The sequence below is a fragment of the Diorhabda sublineata genome, chromosome 1 (genome assembly GCF_026230105.1).
Source record: "Diorhabda sublineata isolate icDioSubl1.1 chromosome 1, icDioSubl1.1, whole genome shotgun sequence".
In the NCBI taxonomy this organism is placed as follows: domain Eukaryota; kingdom Metazoa; phylum Arthropoda; class Insecta; order Coleoptera; family Chrysomelidae; genus Diorhabda; species Diorhabda sublineata.
In genome coordinates this window covers 32,532,277-32,552,270 of record NC_079474.1, presented here as the reverse complement: position 1 = coordinate 32,552,270, position 19,994 = coordinate 32,532,277, and the positions used below count along the sequence as shown (strand labels likewise).

The following is a 19,994-nucleotide window of genomic DNA, read 5'->3' as shown; positions in this document are numbered from 1 at the left end:
GACAACAAACATTCAAAACTTAAAAGTTACTAATAAAACATCGGTATTATAGATTATCTGAGAGAACTACTTGTATGCAACCATTAATACACGTTATGATATTCAGCTCTCTTATATCATGGAAATTATATTACTTGTAAACAGATGATAGCCTTAAGAACGCGAAGTTTAACTGGTACATTCATGTCTTTGAATCAAATATTGATTTTGAAATCGAAATACAACTTTATTAGAGGTATACAGTATTCATTATATCTCACATTTCGATATCACCGTGAAATCGCGCTTATCTGCGCATTGGCATACTGGTGTATAGGTAAATTGAAAGGTTTTGCCGTTTTTCCATAGAAATAACATTAAATATAGATAGAGCTAGTTCAAGTAAACATAAACTACTGGTCCTATTCCTTGGGTATATCAATCAATATTTCTCTTTACTGTAATTTGAATTGATCGTGATGACGTCGACGTTTTAAACGGTGGTATGAGAATAACAAGTGTTTAATTTAATTTATCTATGTTTAATATTAACTCTATTCGCACTAATGTCATATGTCAAAATTTTACATGCATGCACATGATTTGGTATCTCCGATTATTACCTGGTATAAATTTAATAACAAATGTTTTAGTGGAAAGTTAAATGGAGAGGTTGGAGAGGAGGTATATTATTTTTTGGATGGGATTTAATGAAATTAAAGATTTATTTTTTATTTATTGTTTCAATACCAAATCGTATAACTTACAATTATAATCATTTTACTAATTAATGTAATCATTTTTATTTTAACACGTGAATAGTTTTAAAATGCTGTATTTCATTTGGGGGTACAAATTTTCAACAATTATCCCAAAAACTATTCGGAATATTCCAAAAACATGAAAAAATATTAGAAAAAGTCTTAAAAAAAATGTATAAATTGAAAATTTCTAATAAAATGTTTCGTATCACTTTTCTATTTTTAATGTCTTGAATCATATATAAAGCCTAATCTTAGAAATACATTCCATTCATTAAGTTGTATAAAGATTATTCACAAAAAATATTTTTTTTTATCTTAGAATAATAGACTACTTATAAAACTTGTTTTTTGTTAGAAATTTTTCAATTTAATGACAAAAAATTCAATTTTTAATAATTTTTTTCAATAATCTTCGGGGGTGAGCTATAAATTTGAATGATATATTACAAATAAGTAGAAAACGACTAAACACAATATGAAACGTCAACTCCTTCATCTTTTGTTCAAGATTTTTTTCAAATCTTCCCATGCTTTAAAAATATTTATTTTGCCATAGTATTAGCAATTTCTGATTACAATTAACTTATTAATTGATTTTTTAGAAACACTACACTTCTAAATAAAGGATGAGGACATTTCCAAACATCTCCTAGTATTTTTGTAAGGAAATTCTGGATGATGGATAATTCTAAAATAAAACATAATGTGAATTTAACAATTTCCCATGTATTAAAATTACAAACAGAATTAGTACTATCGATCATTTACCAGTTAAGTAAAAGAAAAATCAAATTCTCATCAAAATATCTTTTTTTCTAGTAATCTTTATGCCCTTTTGAATGTATTGGAGTGTTAGAGTTTTTTAGTTTCTACTATTCTTTTATCCATTTCCACTCTTTATTTGCTATTGTATTTATTTATCGTATATATGTTTTACACTTTCTTGTACCACTTTTTCTAGATAAAATTTTCCTGGATCTTCCTTTCCTTATTTTCTTATATCTTTCTGCTTCTGTAACTTTTCCTATTAACCTTAATTCTGTTTTTCTCTTTATGTGTTCAGCTTAAACAGTTCAAACATATTTCAACTATTTTGTTTTGTATAGTTTGACCTATTTTTTCCTATTTCTGTCAAAATAGTTTCCAGGTATCCAAATGTTGTCTATTCATTAGTACATCGTCCTCAAGTCCAATTTTTTGGTTTACTACCATTCTTTTGTATTTTCAATTATTTACTCAGGTCATTATTCATGTATATATTTTTTCATCCATTTTATTAAACGTATTTGCCAGGTTTCTGTAGCCAACTATTGTCTCCACTATTAGATCAATAGCTGGAGTAATCCTCTGGGACATTTCCGACATTAGACAAGCCTACGATCAGATAACAGATGGTCCATATGGGTACGAAGGTGAATTGGATATTTGAAGGTACATGTCGAGAGAACGGAGGAGGGTCAGTTCGCGAAACATGCATTCAAAGAGAAGCCAATCACTAGAAAATCATCGGGTAGACCAGAACGAACCAGAAAATACAGATCAAACCCTTAAAATAAGTGGAAGAAGAAGAACTTTTGTCTCCAGTGAGTTCTTCTCTTTTATTGTTTTTATCGTCTTATTCGTGACTAGTATGTCTATTTGAATAATCTTTTATACGTTTTCATTTATTATCTTTATCTCTATTATTTTCAACGAGATTTATTTTTTGCTTATACCTTCCAATATAATTTTTTTGTTTAAAGTAACCGGTAACATGCTACTAGGTAACATGCTACTACGTACGAGTATCAATAGATAGCTATGTTGCTGTGTAACTGGCATTAAGTTATTAAAATAATAAATAAAAATGAAAAATGATAATGCACTTTGTTAAGGAACAGTAAAGTTCCATCTTAATATAAGTGAAAACTGATAAAAATAAGTTCTCCAACCAAGATTTTTATAACAAAAGAAATATTTTTCTAAACTCACTTAGGTGTAATATGTGTCCAAAAAAATAATATTCCTTCCTCCCCTTTATCCAAACTTTCCAAAGCTTTCAAATCCTCGATGTCCAGTTTGAAATCAAAAATATTGAAGTTTTCTATCAATCTCTCGGGCTTAACGCTTTTGGGGATAACAACAACGTTTTTTTGTGTTACATATCTTAGTGCAATTTGAGCTGTACTTTTTTTATATCTTTGAGCCAATTTTGTAACAATTGGATCTGCAAGGATGTTGGGTATGTTGAAATGCTCTCTAAAAAATCAATATTTAATATTTTTACATTTTCGTGCAAATCAAAGTCTTATTTTCACGAGATCATTTGATCATATGATCCTAACTTTATCCAATTTATTGTATGTATTATACTAGGTAGGTAATTAAGATCGGCCGTCGGCCATATCTCAGGTACGGTTTATATTATAGACTTTTCGAACAAGATCAATTTTACGAGAATCGGCTAAGTAGAACCGAACCCACAGGCATTTTTTTATAACAAGATTCCCACTCTTCCCTACCGCTTATTTAAAGATATAGACTAAAGCTTGTGAAATGGAAAATTCGCAGAATTCGAAATTTACCCAATTAAGTGCAAACAAGGTTCTCTAAGTTTTGTTTTGATCCCTCTGACTCAGTCAGAAATATCAACTACAATAGACTACGACATGATAAAGTCAGAAGTGAAAGGTAACGTACGGCATCAATGCTATCTTAGTTTGACGACTGGAAACGAATATTGATTCCTATATGATAATATGAAACGTAAAAGATGGTGGACTTTTCCAAATGAACCACCTCGAAGTACTGCGAAAAGTAGTTTGTACTCCAAAAAGACGCTTCTGTGTATTTTGGTGAATTATAGTCGGAATTATTCATTTCCAAGTGCTGAAGCCCGAGCAAATAGTTATTGCAGATATTTATTAAGAAATTGTTATTAGGGTTAGGTACTGGCTTATCCATCGTACTCGCATGACATTGCATCCTCGGATTTCCATTTCTTTCGATCTTTATAACATTTTGCTAGTGAAAAAACAAATGTATGATGACCCAAACGTCATATCCAAGTATTGTACACAAATAGCGGAATGTCATTACTAAAATTGATAATAAGAAAAAAATAATTCAATCAAGGAAGCGACATAACTTTCCGATCTCCTTTTGTATTCAACGCACGAAATTCAAGTAATAACACGGGGTTATGTAACTTTGAAATCTCGATCAAGGTTGCCAGGGATATATTTTCCGATAAGCTTCTATTTGTATTATCACGGGTACACAGCCTTACGATATTTCACGTTAGTAGTGTTGTGTTGAGTGGCAAAATTCTAAGGAGCAAGGTCAAAGAGGAATGTGGACGAAGCGATTGATACCACGTGTGCAATCTTGGATACAAAGGTAACATGGCGAAGCTGAGCAATTTCTAATCGGACATGGATATTTTGCACGCCATTTTCACACGATGGACAAGAGGAAGTCGCCCAAATGCACTTACTGCGATGTGGCGCAACTGAGAGCAATTAAAGACACACATTCGCGACATTCGACAGACATTATCGTGGTGATGTGAATAGAACCTCTAGAATCTGGTTTCTGAATCATTGAAGGAGTTCTGCACACCAAGGAAATCATCCGAATGCAACTACTGCGATGTGGTTCAACTGAGAGCAATTAAAAACACACATTGGCGACATTCGGCAGACATTATCGTGGTGATGCGAATAGAACCTCTAGAATCTGGTTTCTGAATCATTGAAGGAGTTCTGCACACCAAGGAAATCATCCGAATGCAACTACTGCGATGTGGTTCAACTGAGAGCAATTAAAAACACACATTGGCGACATTCGGCAGACATTATCGTGGTGATGCAAATAGAACCTCTAGAATCTGGTTTCTGAATCATTGAAGGAGTTCTGCACACCAAGGAAATCATCCGAATGCAACTACTGCGATTTGGTTCAACTGAGAGCAATTAATAACACACATTGGCGACATTCGACAGACATTATCGTGGTGATACGAATAGAACCTCTAGAATCTGGTTTCTGAATCATTGAAGGAGTTCTGCACACCAAGGAAATCATCCGAATGCAACTACTGCGATGTGGTTCAACTGAGAGCAATTAAAAACACACATTGGCGACATTCGGCAGACATTATCGTGGTGATGCGAATAGAACCTCTAGAATCTGGTTTCTGAATCATTGAAGGAGTTCTGCACACCAAGGAAATCATCCGAATGCAACTACTGCGATTTGGTTCAACTGAGAGCAATTAATAACACACATTGGCGACATTCGACAGACATTATCGTGGTGATGCGAATAGAACCTCTAGAATCTGGTTTCTGAATCATTGAAGGAGTTCTGCACACCAAGGAAATCATCCGAATGCAACTACTGCGATGTGGTTCAACTGAGAGCAATTAAAAACACACATTGGCGACATTCGGCAGACATTATCGTGGTGATGCAAATAGAACCACTAGAATCTGGTTTCTGAATCATTGAAGGAGTTCTGCACACCAAGGAAATCATCCGAATGCAACTACTGCGATGTGGTTCAACTGAGAGCAATTAAAAACACACATTGGCGACATTCGGCAGACATTATCGTGGTGATGCAAATAGAACCTCTAGAATCTGGTTTCTGAATCATTGAAGGAGTTCTGCACACCAAGGAAATCATCCGAATGCAACTACTGCGATGTGGTTCAACTGAGAGCAATTAATAACACACATTGGCGACATTCGGCAGACATTATCGTGGTGATGCGAATAGAACCTCTAGAATCTGGTTTCTGAATCATTGAAGGAGTTCTGCACACCAAGGAAATCATCCGAATGCAACTACTGCGATGTGGTTCAACTGAGAGCAATTAAAAACACACATTGGCGACATTCGGCAGACATTATCGTGGTGATGCGAATAGAACCTCTAGAATCTGGTTTCTGAATCATTGAAGGAGTTCTGCACACCAAGGAAATCATCCGAATGCAACTACTGCGATGTGGTTCAACTGAGAGCAATTAAAAACACACATTGGCGACATTCGGCAGACATTATCGTGGTGATGCGAATAGAACCTCTAGAATCTGGTTTCTGAATCATTGAAGAAGTTCTGCACACCAAGGAAATCATCCGAATGCAACTACTGCGATGTGGTTCAACTGAGAGCAATTAAAAACACACATTGGCGACATTCGGCAGACATTATCGTGGTGATGCGAATAGAACCTCTAGAATCTGGTTTCTGAATCATTGAAGAAGTTCTGCACACCAAGGAAATCATCCGAATGCAACTACTGAGATGTGGTTCAACTGAGAGCAATTAATAACACACATTGGCGACATTCGGCAGACATTATCGTGGTGATGTGAATAGAACCTCTAGAATCTGGTTTCTGAATCATTGAAGGAGTTCTGCACACCAAGGAAATCATCCGAATGCAACTACTGCGATGTGGTTCAACTGAGAGCAATTAAAAACACACATTGGCGACATTCGGCAGACATTATCGTGGTGATGTGAATAGAACCTCTAGAATCTGGTTTCTGAATCATTGAAGGAGTTCTGCACACCAAGGAAATCATCCGAATGCAACTACTGCGATGTGGTTCAACTGAGAGCAATTAATAACACACATTGGCGACATTCGGCAGACATTATCGTGGTGATGTGAATAGAACCTCTAGAATCTGGTTTCTGAATCATTGAAGGAGTTCTGCACACCAAGGAAATCATCCGAATGCAACTACTGCGATGTGGTTCAACTGAGAGCAATTAAAAACACACATTGGCGACATTCGGCAGACATTATCGTGGTGATGCGAATAGAACCTCTAGAATCTGGTTTCTGAATCATTGAAGAAGTTCTGCACACCAAGGAAATCATCCGAATGCAACTACTGCGATGTGGTTCAACTGAGAGCAATTAATAACACACATTGGCGACATTCGGCAGACATTATCGTGGTGATGCGAATAGAACCTCTAGAATCTGGTTTCTGAATCATTGAAGAAGTTCTGCACACCAAGGAAATCATCCGAATGCAACTACTGCGATGTGGTTCAACTGAGAGCAATTAATAACACACATTGGCGACATTCGGCAGTCATTATCGTGGTGATGTGAATAGAACCTCTAGAATCTGGTTTCTTAATCATTGAAGGAGTTCTGCGTACCAAAAGGGTGATCTAGATCGGAGAGTAATGTGTTAAACAGTTTAAAGTTGGTGTTCGGAAGAAGAAGCGGATGTTTTGGTTGGTAGGGAAATTGATGAACTTCCGAGATTAAAACTCTGTGCGTAAATGCATCTTCCTTGTCGGGGAAAAAGTGTTATGCTGTACGAGAGTTGTCTGAAAAGTTTTCGATTACAACCTGAAGATGTTAGCGTTTATCTATGTAAGTTGGGAGACATATTACGTTGAGACATTCTCGGGAATTAACTAATTTATCAAAGAACTTCTACGCAACGAAATATTACAGTATTGCCACAATTAAAATTAATTTAGGTTCTACCTGTCTATTTTTCTGCCAATTTCTTTGAAATATTGCGAAGAATTCGGAGATCCTAAGGTGGCATAAGACACAATAACAATGTGATTTTTGTCACAGTATTCTCGTAATTCTTTCTGTTGGTTATAGATGTGCATTTCGATTTGAGTATTCGCTGGTTTTATTCTAGAATTTTGCATAATTCTCTCTATTTGTTCAATGCTGAAATTAGATACACCGATGGTTCTGGTCCTCTTAGCATCAACTTGTTCTTCCATTTTCTAGAAAAGATGCGAATTTCATCAGACATATTTTTGGTCCTCAAGTATTTTGACGATTTCATCTTCAATTGACTCTCAGCCAGTATATGTTTAAAGAAAACTTTTAATTTTAGAATTAGCTCTACAAAAATCTTTGTGTATAGTTGCTCTATTTACAATTGCAATCCTTATACATGGTCTCATCAAATTTAACCAGGACTGACGTATTAAAATGGCGCGCGTAAATCCAACCGCTTACATTTTATTTTTCTACAGATATTTCAGTCAATGAAAATAGTTTTGAGATATGGCAACACTGAGGTGAATATTCGATATTGCTATCATAAAGTTTGACGTGTGTCAAAAACCATCAATGCTGTGCTTAATATTTGGTTGTCCAAAAAATTTGTTCGTTTGGATATTGCATAATTTGAGACGTCTTTCAAGACGAGGCAAATCCGCGGAAATCAAGACAATGCGAGTTCTTTTCAAATAAAAAGTTTGTCAAAACATCGAATTGATGTGTCATCCGCCGTACAATCCTTATTTCGAATCCAATGGTTTCTTCTTATTCCAAGATGAAAAATAAATTGGAAGTCAACGTTTTTCTACACTTGAAGAAGCGGTTGATGCATATTTTGGAGGTACCAAAATTATCCAATTGTAAATGTTTGTTTCTATTTGTCTCTTTTCCAATAATAATATTGAAAAATTCAGTATGGATTTCCCTAAGTTGGACTGCAACAATCACAGATTTAATGCATCGAATGTTATTGAACTCTGATCCTTACAAAAGCAAAAAGTATTAAACCGACGATGCTATAAAATTGTTAGTTAGTTAGATGACGAAAGTAGTGTTGTTTGAGATGAAATGAATGTAAATAGTGACCAAGAAGCAATTGTAAATATATAGTAGTTAAAAATCAATTGTACTGTACCAAATTTTGTTTTATTTAAATCATGTACATCGAAAAATGACCGGAAAAACCCTCATATACCAAATTTCGTGGCAATCGGAGTTTATTTCACTAATATCGGTAGCTATTTTGAAGTCACCATTTTGTTTAGACAAAAACCGACCCCAAATACGTAATAAGCGACACGAAAAACCTCCGGTTTCAAATTTTTACTCAATCGGTTTATTTTAAATACTTTTGTGTCAGCTTTACAGCCTTTTGGTCTCTATGGTACGTAAAGAAGTTAGATAGTTCAATCCTCTTTACCCTGTAACTTGTTCTTAGCTTATATGATTACGTAGTTATAGAATTATGCTAATACTCAATATACCTTATAGATTTAGAGGCCTGTATTCAAAGAAATCATTATAGGAACTGTGTAATCATATAGAGAGAGCTACATGAAAAAAAGAAGATTAACATAACGTATCTAACTTCGTTATAATATCAATATTAAAAGAAATATATTTTTTACCTTCCAAAGACCGATTAAATCTGTGGGTAATAATTGATTAGGTTGACCGTTCTCATCTTTTTTAATATAAATTGGCATATGTATTAAATATAGATCAACATAATCCAATCTTAACTTTGTTAGCGATTCTTTTAAACAGGATGCAACTAAATTCGGATCATTATTATAGAATGAGAGTTTGGTAGTTATAAATATGTCTTCTCTTCTTAACTTTCCAGATTTAAACCATTCTTCCAATACTTTTCAGTATTTTCAGTATCAATATGCCGATATCCAATTTCCAAAGCACTGTTTAATGCATTTGTTAACTCTTTTTCATCTAGACACTAAAACAACAAAAAATCATTGAATTTGATTGCTTCAATTGTTTGACTCAATTATGTAAGTTATGTATACTTTATTGTCAGCTTCTGCCCTATTTATACCATTATGTTGTTTCTAATCATGGTACCACCTTCCAAAGAGTATAGTAATTGCTACTTCTATCTTTCAGAAACATTTAAAACAATGGTTATTCAATAGATGGAACCTCCCATCATTTCTTTTATAGTTTCCACTACATTAAGTGAATTCGTGAAAGCAGCGCCATTACATCAATCAAATCAATTTTGATCTTGCCCCCACTATGTCACTGTCATTGTCAGTGACAAATAATTCAATAATTAATTTGAGTTAAAATTCAGAAAGCTGCCATTATTGTCAAATTAGAAGATGGCTGGTCTATCGGAAGACTAGCAACTCACGTGGGTCTTAATGCGAGTACCTTAGCTTGAGTGAAGAAGCGATGGAAACAAGACGGAACCTTGCATCGAAAGGTTGGATCTGGATAAATGAAAATTTCAATTGACGCAGAAGATATTGCATTGATTAATTTTTGAAGAGAAGATCTCTTCGAATCGGCTTCTAATGCTGTATTTGCAACAAACTTTCCAGGATCCCGTCCTACGGAACGTAGACAATTAAAGCTTAGTATTTGAAAAACCGTGCAAGTTCTAGGAAAGCATCGCTTTCAAATGAATGTAAGCAATCCAGAGTTGTGTTTGCACAATTATGTGTAACGAGATCGGGAAAGAATGGTCTTCACAGATAAAAAAACATTCAAGTCATGCAATATATTGATGGAAATAAAAAAAATTTTTAGTAAATGTTTGGACTTGCATGGGTATCAATAGGTCTGACGTTTGTTGGAGAATTGGTATGAAGGTATTCCTAAATACAACTTATGATGGAGATTTTATTTAGCAACATGATAATTGTTCTGTCCTCACCACAATTCAACAATGGTTTCGAAAAACGAAATTTACAAAAGGAATTCTCGCCCCAAAAAATAAGAGGATCTATAAGAAGTTATTGAAACACCATAGGAAGACCTTAATTTAAATGGAAACGATTTTATTTACCAGCATGATAATTGTTCTGTCCTCACCACAATTCAACAATGGTTTCGAAAAACGAAATTTACAAAAGGAATTCTCGCCCCACAAAACAAGAGGAGCTATAAGAAGTTATTGAAAGACCTCATAGTTTTACCTTCTTTGTCTCATTGTAGATCACTATGAGCATTGTTCCTAATGCCCAAGGAACACAGTTTTTTAGCATGTGTGTCTATTCAAGATCTTTAGTGAGTGATGGACTTTAGTACCTAGTCTTCAGAAGAAAAAGTCTCAAGCATTTCTTGTAACGAACAAATGGTTAATAATTATGGAGTAATAAAAATTTTTTTTAATACTTACTTGATAACTTGATACTGGTAAACATGGCAATACATGTTAAATAGATTAAAACATTTAAAACATTGTAAAAATCTGTCCCAAGACTTGTATGCTAGTTCAATAAAGAGAAGTGTTTATAAGCACATGAACTTTTGTTCGTTCTCAGTGCAGTTTCATGTAGAATTTCTTAGTTTCTCACCTGCCAAAACTTGGTTCTGATACTAGACAAGCGGCTATGTCATCGACATAGAACCACGTTTCCCAGGCGGCTTAAAAACCACCCCATAAAAACACAAGAATTATATCAACAAATCCCACTCAAATTTATGAGTTGCTATCAATATGAAATCGTAATTATCAATCCACAAATTCCCATATGACTTAACGTATATTTTTATTCATTACTGCACCCATAGTAGATGAGCGATTATAAACTGGACAAAATTAACGCACTGTTGCCGTCTCTTCTGAACTGCTGTGCCTCTACCTGTACTGTGCTCTAGTAAGACATTTACCGAATTTGCAAATCGACTTGTTGATGGTTGATCTTGAAGCCACGGTTGCCACATACTTTATTGCTCACAAAATTTTTATTTAAGAATAATTTGACCTTCACTATACAGCTATATACTGACTTTGAACCGGAAATCTCACTAAAAATACCGAACTAATGATTATGGAAAAAATATTTTTGAATTATGTATTTACGTTCATTATTGTTTCAGTTATATTTGATTTAGGATTAATTTTTTCTGTAATGTTGTGTATCTATACTTTTGAATAATTCACTGATTCTGGAAATTAAATATTGTATTGCACGTTTCCATAAAAAAATGTATGAAGCCTAATTTTGAATGATGAATATAATCCCACAAGCAATAAATTTTTTAATGATAAACTTTAGAAAACTAGTTAAAAAAAACTCGAGAGTTACATGAAAAAAAATTCCAGATCTTTCTAAAAAATAAGGCGCATAAGGATCAAGTTACATAAACAGCTGTCAGCACTTTATTTTATTATAAATAGGATTGTGGTAAATAATAAAATAACGAATTGTAGTTAATTCGCTTATGAAATTATTTCTGTTCATTCAAACTTTATAATAGTTTAATAAATTTTCGGACATCGAAAATATAACTCGAGTTACCTGCCACGTTCCTAATCCGATTAGAGGAATTTTCACATCATTTAACATAGTTAATGACATTTTTGAACTTTTATGTACTATACCAAGTTGGACATTCACAATAAGAATGACACACATAAATTGCATCATACTTTACATATGCTAACTCCTATTGTTATGATAATGAACTAGACTTAAAAAGGTTATAGGTGAGGTTGAAAATGAGTCCAATTTCTATGGAGCCGCGTGGTTTTGAGTGTTTGAAATAAACATGGTGCGGCGCTGCCATTTAGGGATAGATACTTATATCGTAAACTACTTTTACATATTACGTTACATATGAACTACTTTTCTTCTTCTTTCTCTTTTAATAGGACCAGGTTCAATCCTGTACGTTTGGCCCTCGTCTTGAATCTTCCTGGTCTCTCTACAGGTCTGCGTGTGTTCAGTCTTTGAGTTTTAGTCCACTTTGCCCATCTGTCTTCTGGTATTCTTTCTAGGTGTTCCCTAGAATCTTTTTCGTGCCCTGATCCATCTCACCACATCCTGCACGTCCAATTCTTACTCGACATCTCTGTGATTCTCATTATACGTTTTGTTGTTGATGTCTCGGTTCTGGTTTCTGAGGCATATGTGGGAATAGGTCTCACACACGTTTTATAGATTCTGATCCGGAGCTCATCGCTTTGTTTCTCCACACTATATCTTCAGACAGCCGCTGACTTTTGATGCTTTCATAGCTTGTGTTCGTGCCTCCTCTGTTAGGTTTCTTTCACTGGATATATTCACTCCCAGGTAATTGAATCTTGATACCTGGTGTATTATTCCGCTATCTACTGCCAATTTTTGATATTACCATGGATTGTGTTTGAGAACTACTTTTATTCATAACAATTCATCACTTATAGAAATAATAATCCCGGTTTATGGGGTGAGAAAAAAGAAAAAAAAATAACAAGATCGCAACTTTTACATCAAAATATATTGGAGTTGAAATTGCGTTCCGTTCGGATCTCCGAGTTGAGGTTGGTCTGGAGGGTTTTTCAGAATTCGATGTTATGTAGTTTTAAACATCGACTCAAACGACAAAAAAATGTATTTGCTTCCTACACAGACCTCCTAGTGATACCAGCTACAGGCGGTTATAATCCGTTCAATTCAGATATTTAAAGTTACATAAATTCCGTGTACAGAAAAAAATTTATTCAAGGTAAAAGGTCAATAAATGATTTTTTCGCAATTTTCAGCAAAACGGTGAGTTTTATTATAAAAATACCTTAAACAAAAATTGTAGACAATAATATTATCTACAAAATACTTATAAATACTTTTTTTCGTACAAGGCACTGTTTCTGAGATATAATCAATCAAAAAGTTATAATGTTCTAAGTTCTTTCAACATTGAAATTAACCGAGACTTGTTGTATTTGAAATTTCTGTTGACTGGTGGGAACTGTCATCAAATAAATCATCAATTGACGGAGATGTTCTGCAGCTTTGGTATTTCTCCTGCAATCATTAGAGTCATTAAATACGACAGTAAATCTGAAAAATTCCAAAACTTTCACAACTTTTTGAATCATTATATCTCAGAAACGGTGCCTCGTATGAAAAAAAATATTGATACATTTTTTGTAGATAATTTTATGATATACAATTTTTATCTGAGGTATTTTTATGATAAAACTTACCGTTTTGCTGATAATCACGTAAAACTAATTTTTTTGACATTGACCTTGAATAAAATTTTTTCCATACATGGAAATGATGGAGAACAATCACATTTTATTTTCAATTGTATTTTAAACAATTTTACTGATTTTCAGCTCGATGGGAATTTATCACGTCTAATTTGACAGGACTATTATTCTAAAACCTTGCCGAAAAAATCGATTAGCTGCAATCAAGTTTTTGCACTCCGCTGAGAATTCGAGGCACTCCCTTTGAACTAATTTTTGTCACATGAAAAAACTCATATAAGATCTTTAGAATACTTAGAATAATTTCTTCCATTAATTTCATATTTTCTGAAGTAGTTACCGTCACAGGACCTCTTATACACGTGGATCATCTTAATTCACGTCCTCAGCGAAACAACTAGAACCAATTTTTAATTCCACTCTGTTTTTTCAAAAGAACTAGACTAAGTGGTTGCTCTATTCAAATAAAAAGATATATGAGACAGAAGAGAACAAGTCTTTCAACCAGACAAACATAATTGGTGAGAAATAAACAAGGAAAGGAAAATAAATGTTAGATACTTGTATCAGTAAGTCCAAAGGTGGTGATTACTTACTTACAGAAATGAAGCATTCTCCTAAAAAAGCTCGTAGTTTCATTGTATCTCGAAATATATAGTATTACCCTCGTATGTGGACGGAACAAGCTACTAGAAATCAAACAGCAGTTAAAACAGTGAATTTTGGTGCCAAAATATTTATGCTTTGCTAACAAATAACGCGGTAACTCGTAACCATAACCAATTCCCAGTTTTTTTCTATAGACTTTTCATCAACTTAACAGGGAGGGACTTAACTCCAACCAGTGTTTATATATACTAATAATTTCCATTACAAAATAATTGTTTTTATTTCTTATAACGATTAACTAATTTTACATACAAAATATTCTCCGTGACGTAAATAATAGTATGCAATACTTAAATATATATAATATTGTCTTATAAATAATATCTTGTACTTCCTATTTATTATTTTATTGATGTTTCGTCCTTGATAGAAGCACCTATAAAACTTTGACGAAAAAAAATTTACTTAATATTTTTCGTTCAATTAGATAATCAAAATAAAATGACGATTAATATTTTTCACATTTTACTTTTGTCTTGTATACATTTGGCGACTACAACAACTTCTGTGCCTTACAAGACGATGTTGGGGGGATACCGAATCCCCGTTTTGGGATACGGAACTTTTACAGTAAGTAGAATAAGCGCTCCCGTTCAAAATTTCGTTATAAAACTCTAGTTTAACCAAAATAAAGCGCATTTTTAATATTTTTCAATTGAGCTTAAATCATATTGTAAAACACATAATTGAAGTCTTCTTTTGGAGTTATCAGTTATGTTGTAGCGTTTTCAATTCCAGAAATAGCACATTCTTTATGTTAGGAAAACGATATAATTCGCATGGTACTACGGTACTAAATCTGGTAAGTAAAGCGGAAGTGAATTGAAAAAGGAAGCGTTTCATTTCTCGAATAGTGGAAAGAGCAAGTTCTGCACATATCCCTCTATTTTTGATGTCTATAAATGCCCTTAACTGATTCATTTCTAAAATTTATGCTAAAAATATTTGCTGACTTTACGTCTTCAGCTCTCAAAATAATAATGTCAACGAGCTTACCCGGACTTATGCTCTCAACGTTTATTATTTTATAATCCTTTATGTGATTCAAATAATTTTCTTCTCTTCGAAAAACTACAAATGTTTTCATATAATTCAATACATTTTTTCGTTGAAATTAATGTTGAAAGTTGAAAAATTACAAAACATACGTAATAGCTTCTTTAAATTAACAATAATAAAAGAGATAACGATATAATTGACGTAATGTGAATAACTGACCGTACTAAGGATTGAATTTGACGTGAGCTTTGTTTACTGTGTTGTTTTTATCGATTGCACTTGTAATTAAAGTCAAAATCAGTATTTTTATAAACTAATTTAAAATTTTATTCAATTTTACATCGGGAAGTTCGATAAAAAGTTGAAAAATTTCTTTTCCTTTACCATCTATTAACTTAGAGCACTCTATTTTCAAATAATCAGTCCAGTAATTCCTTTATTATTATATTATAAACCCCAGAAGAAAATTGTGAATGAAATGCTTTATTTTCAATTTAATCAATTGTTTTCAAATAGTTTCCAAAAAAGTATTATTTTTAATAAAAGGACCATTAGATTGCGATAATGTATATATGCATAAAATTTCGAGACTCGATTATTCCTAATGAATTTCAGGTAATGAATGAAACTGAGTTAACGATAGCTCTAAATGAAGCACTAAAACTTGGCTATCGACACATCGATACGGCTCAAATATATGGAAACGAATACATAATTGGAAATGTTTTATCCGAATGGTTAATATCAGGAAAATTGAAACGTGAAGACCTCTTCGTTACAACAAAACTTCATGTAATAAATGCCTTTCCGGAAAAAGTAGAACAAGCGGTTAATAAATCTTTAACTGATCTTAAATTGGATTATATAGACTTATTATTAATCCACTGTCCCATAGCCTTTAATTTAGATAGTAAGGGTGGACTTATAGCGGCTCCTACTGATCACGTTGGCGTTTGGAAGGTAACATAAATATAGTAGAAACTGTGGAGGTCTTCCACACATCTTCTATTAATAGACCAAATACAAGACATAAGTAATAGCTTCTTTAAATTAAAAATAGTAACTGACCGTACTAAGGATAGAATTTGACGTGAGCTTTGTTTACTGTGTTATTTTTATCGATTGCACGTGTATTTAATATCGAAATAAGTTTTTTTAAGAACTAATTTGACTTTTTATTTAATTTTACATCGGGAAATTCGAAGTTGTGACGATTTTATTATTGTTCACGATGGTTCATCAAAAGGATTCGTAGAAAATACCAGTCCAGTGTTTTTTTCTTTAAATCATCGTCGTCAGATTATCACGGTGAATTGAAAGATGGAATATTTACAAAGTGAATTTCGAAACAGTTAATTTCTACTTTAGTAAAACTATCGTTAATAGTAATGAATGATGCGTGTTATCATTGTATACTTGCAGAAAAGCAGCCTTCTACTTCGTCTAAAAAAATGTTGAGTTTAATGAAAACCTCCCAACACATGAACTATTATGAATTTCTAAAACGAATTAAGAAGAAAACATGGTCTTAAGGCTACCACGCTACCAATGCGAATTCAATGGCATTGAGGTTTGGGTCAATTCACATTCTATTAGCTTGCAAAATGACATCGTTGTATCAATCCTTACAAGCTGACTTAGGTTGGTAAGGTGTGACTTAAACTATGCGACAGATGTTCCCCTGAAACCGTAGTACTGCAATTTGATGATTAACACAACCGAAAGCCTTAGAAAAATCTCAAAGAGTTGTTGCAGTGGAGTAATGGCTGTTTAGGCTTAGGAGGATTGCATTACTTACTTAAAAAGTATATTGGTAGAGACGGATGCGGTGGTGGAAAGGGCTTGAATGTGTGGAAAGTGGCATTTGAAAAATTGTAGTGGTTCGAAAGAGCTTTAAAGCAATATTTTCTGTTTTAATTCCCCAATCTTAATCAAATATTGTGCAGTTGATAGTTTTGCTAAATATGTTGATGTTGATGACGATTATTTCAACTGAGCTGTCAGAAATTTTGATTCGATTCATATGAATATTGTTACTTATGTATTAGTCACGTGATGGAAGACTTCCACCGTTTCTACTTTATCAGTATTTCACTACGTATTTCAGAAAATGGAAGAACAAGTAGATGCTGGTCTAGTTAAAAGCATTGGACTTTCTAATTTCAACATGAGTCAAATAAATAGAATTATAGCTGCAGCTCGAATCCCACCTGTAAATCTACAGATTGAAGTACACCCATATTTTCAGCAAAAAGAGTTGCGGGAGTACTGTCGTCAACACAATATACTAGTTGTTGCGTATTCCTCTTTGGGATCACCAGGACTTCCGAAATTTTTCAAAAATGTTGGTTATAAGTAAGTATTGATTCATTTTTTTGCATTAATATCTTTTATAATTGTTTCTGAACCTCACCGGAAAAGTCTATCTGCGCAGACGTACACACGCTACTTTGTCTGCTTTATCAATGTTATTGTTGTCAGTCAGATGATCAATCAGTTGCTTGAAATTGCTTAAAAGACAAGTTCAACGTGAAGATAATCATCAAGGCTACAATACGAGGTAACTTATGGTATCATGGTTTTACAAATTAGACTTACAACATCTTCATCAAGACAGGATAATCATACTGAAAGAGGGACAACATTATCAACCTGCAACATCGCCAGGAATATCACTGGCAATTGATTCTTGACCGTGGAGGCTGTAAGAAACTGTTGTACAGGGAAGCATTGAAGATCCAAAGCACTACGTCGCAACTGGAAGATGTCTTCTAAAATGATGATTAGTGTCAATCGTGAAAGATATAAAGACATGGTTGGAAATTTGTTCATGACTCAATTAACTGACATGTGGTTCCAATAAGATAGAGCTACGAGTGCCACACAGCGCGCATTACAATTGAGTTACTCAAAAAAACTTTTGAAAAAAAAATAATTATCCGTAATGGTCCGTTTAATCTGCCCCAATGATCGTGTTATTTAATATCTTTGGATCGTTATTATATTTTTAGACAAAGGGCATTTTCAATGATAGTGATGATTTTTTTAGAAACACTACTGTACCGAATATTTTAGCTGATCCCGAAATTGCTAGAATGTCAAAAAAACATAACAAGACACCAGCTCAAGTAATTCTAAGGTTCATTATTCAACTCGATCTTGTTGCTATACCCAAAAGTACGAACGCTAAAAGAATCAAAGAAAATATCGAAATATTCGATTTTGAATTGGATAATCAGGATATGAAGGATATGGAAAAACTTGAAAAAGGAATTAAAACGAAAGTAATTGATTTACTATTTTTAGGACCAAAGTAAGTGAATTTCTACTATGGTTTCGATTTTGCCCAATCAGGTTCTAGAATTGACATATTCTGAAAGAACAGGATTTGCAAGTTCCTAATTACTCCTTAAATTTGCATAAATTGTTAGGGGGAAGTGGGGCTAGGTTAGTTTAGGTTAGGTTGCGTGGTACAGTTTTCTTTTTTAGCACTGTCAACTTACCTTGGTGGTAACTAAGCGTTAGTCCATAAAAGCATTCACCCCACTTTATCCTATGGGTTATTTAACCTCCAACAACGTTGAAAACTTGAAGAAGAAATTTTTGAGTAATAAATAAAGACCCTGAATAATTTTACGAGACGATTTTACTTTATGTGGAGGGAAAATGTGTTAGGTTAGAAAGTTGAGAGTAAAGAGACAGTTTCTGTATTGAAGGTGGTTGGAAATAGATAGTTTCTGGCGTATTTATGTAATGCGTTTGAATTTGGAAGGTTTCAATCGGGCGAATATGTATAAATGGTTGCATAATGATTTATGAGAGAAAGACGTATAATGTAATTATGGAAACTGCTTGTTTAGTAAGTTTTTTTTGAATTGTTATTTTCAGTGTAGAAAAACACGCGGAATACCCTTTTACAGAGCTGTTTCAATAGAAACAAGTCCACGAAAACAAATTAAGAATTCACACCGCTTTTTATTAATCATATAAATATAATTTGTATTTCTACATGAGTTTTATTTTCCCAAGTTAGTTTTTTATAGCAGACGCAATATAAATTTGATTTTCATTTAATTAGAGTACATGGAAGCGAAATCTTGCAAGCAAAATTATAGAAAACTATGACACATACAAAGAATAGAGAAAAAATTATAATATGTGTGTGTAAAAAAAGCGAGTTGAACAGACTTCTGTAACAAAATGGAAAGAGGCAGCAAAAAAAACATAAACTGTTTCATAAAACAATCAAATCTTTAATAAAAAGTAAAAAACAAGAGGAAATATTATTATAGATAAAAAATTGAAACCAAACGTAGAGAATACAGTAAATTATGCACAAAGAGGATTTCGCAAAGTAGAAGATCACGTATTTACCATCACACAAATTATAAAGCTGTCCGCAGAGATACAGATGCATTATTTGAATTTATTGATATAGAGAAAGCTTTCGATAGGGTACCGAGAGTAAAAATATGGTAAAGTTGACGAAATGCAGTCATGAGCTCATATAAAAGAAATGCGAACTATGTTATTAGTGAAAATATCTGAATGAATATATGGCAAAGTGCAGAAAATATCAAAGATCTACAGAAAAAACTTCGACATCTGGAATGATACATGAAAGAAATTTGGAATGAGAATAAATGTATAAAAGACTGAAGTAATGGCACTCAAACAATAAACATAGAAATAGAGGATTGAAACGGGGAGCATTCAAATACCTTAGTACAGAAATAGAAAATACAAGCAATGAAGACTAAGAAACTACCAAGAGAATTGGAAAATCACAAGAAATACGAAACTAAATGTTTATAAGGCAATTTACAGACCAATATTAACATGGATTCTCACTAACAGACAAAAAAATACATTAC

At 33.3% G+C, this 19,994-nt stretch overlaps 2 protein-coding genes across 7 annotated transcripts; one reads left to right on the top strand and one right to left on the bottom strand.

The window, feature by feature from the left end:
• Positions 1 to 550: 550 nt before the first annotated feature.
• LOC130441011 (aldo-keto reductase family 1 member B1-like) lies at positions 551 to 19,128 on the top strand. Of its 4 annotated transcripts, XM_056774477.1 has the most exons (7): positions 551 to 663; positions 1,346 to 1,513; positions 2,037 to 2,326; positions 15,736 to 16,080; positions 17,228 to 17,475; positions 18,170 to 18,433; positions 19,009 to 19,122. In XM_056774477.1, the coding sequence occupies exons 4-7, from the start codon at positions 15,739 to 15,741 to the stop codon at positions 19,052 to 19,054; spliced, it is 900 nt and encodes a 299-aa protein (XP_056630455.1). In that variant the 5' UTR covers positions 551 to 663; positions 1,346 to 1,513; positions 2,037 to 2,326; positions 15,736 to 15,738; the 3' UTR covers positions 19,055 to 19,122. The 4 variants fall into 4 exon arrangements, with proteins under 4 accessions (XP_056630455.1, XP_056630445.1, XP_056630463.1 ...); XM_056774467.1 differs by having other exon boundaries at positions 569 to 663; positions 1,346 to 2,326; XM_056774485.1 differs by lacking the exon at positions 1,346 to 1,513 and having other exon boundaries at positions 592 to 663.
• LOC130441030 (rho crystallin-like) lies at positions 703 to 13,003 on the bottom strand. Of its 3 annotated transcripts, none has more exons than XM_056774508.1 (5): positions 11,142 to 13,003; positions 8,915 to 9,240; positions 7,248 to 7,504; positions 2,715 to 2,981; positions 703 to 1,431 (listed from the first exon to the last, which is right to left on the bottom strand). In XM_056774508.1, the coding sequence occupies exons 2-5, from the start codon at positions 8,990 to 8,992 to the stop codon at positions 1,359 to 1,361; spliced, it is 675 nt and encodes a 224-aa protein (XP_056630486.1). In that variant the 5' UTR covers positions 8,993 to 9,240; positions 11,142 to 13,003; the 3' UTR covers positions 703 to 1,358. The 3 variants fall into 3 exon arrangements, with proteins under 3 accessions (XP_056630486.1, XP_056630495.1, XP_056630478.1); XM_056774517.1 differs by having other exon boundaries at positions 8,915 to 11,279; positions 11,335 to 13,003; XM_056774500.1 differs by having other exon boundaries at positions 11,774 to 13,003.
• Positions 19,129 to 19,994: the final 866 nt, after the last annotated feature.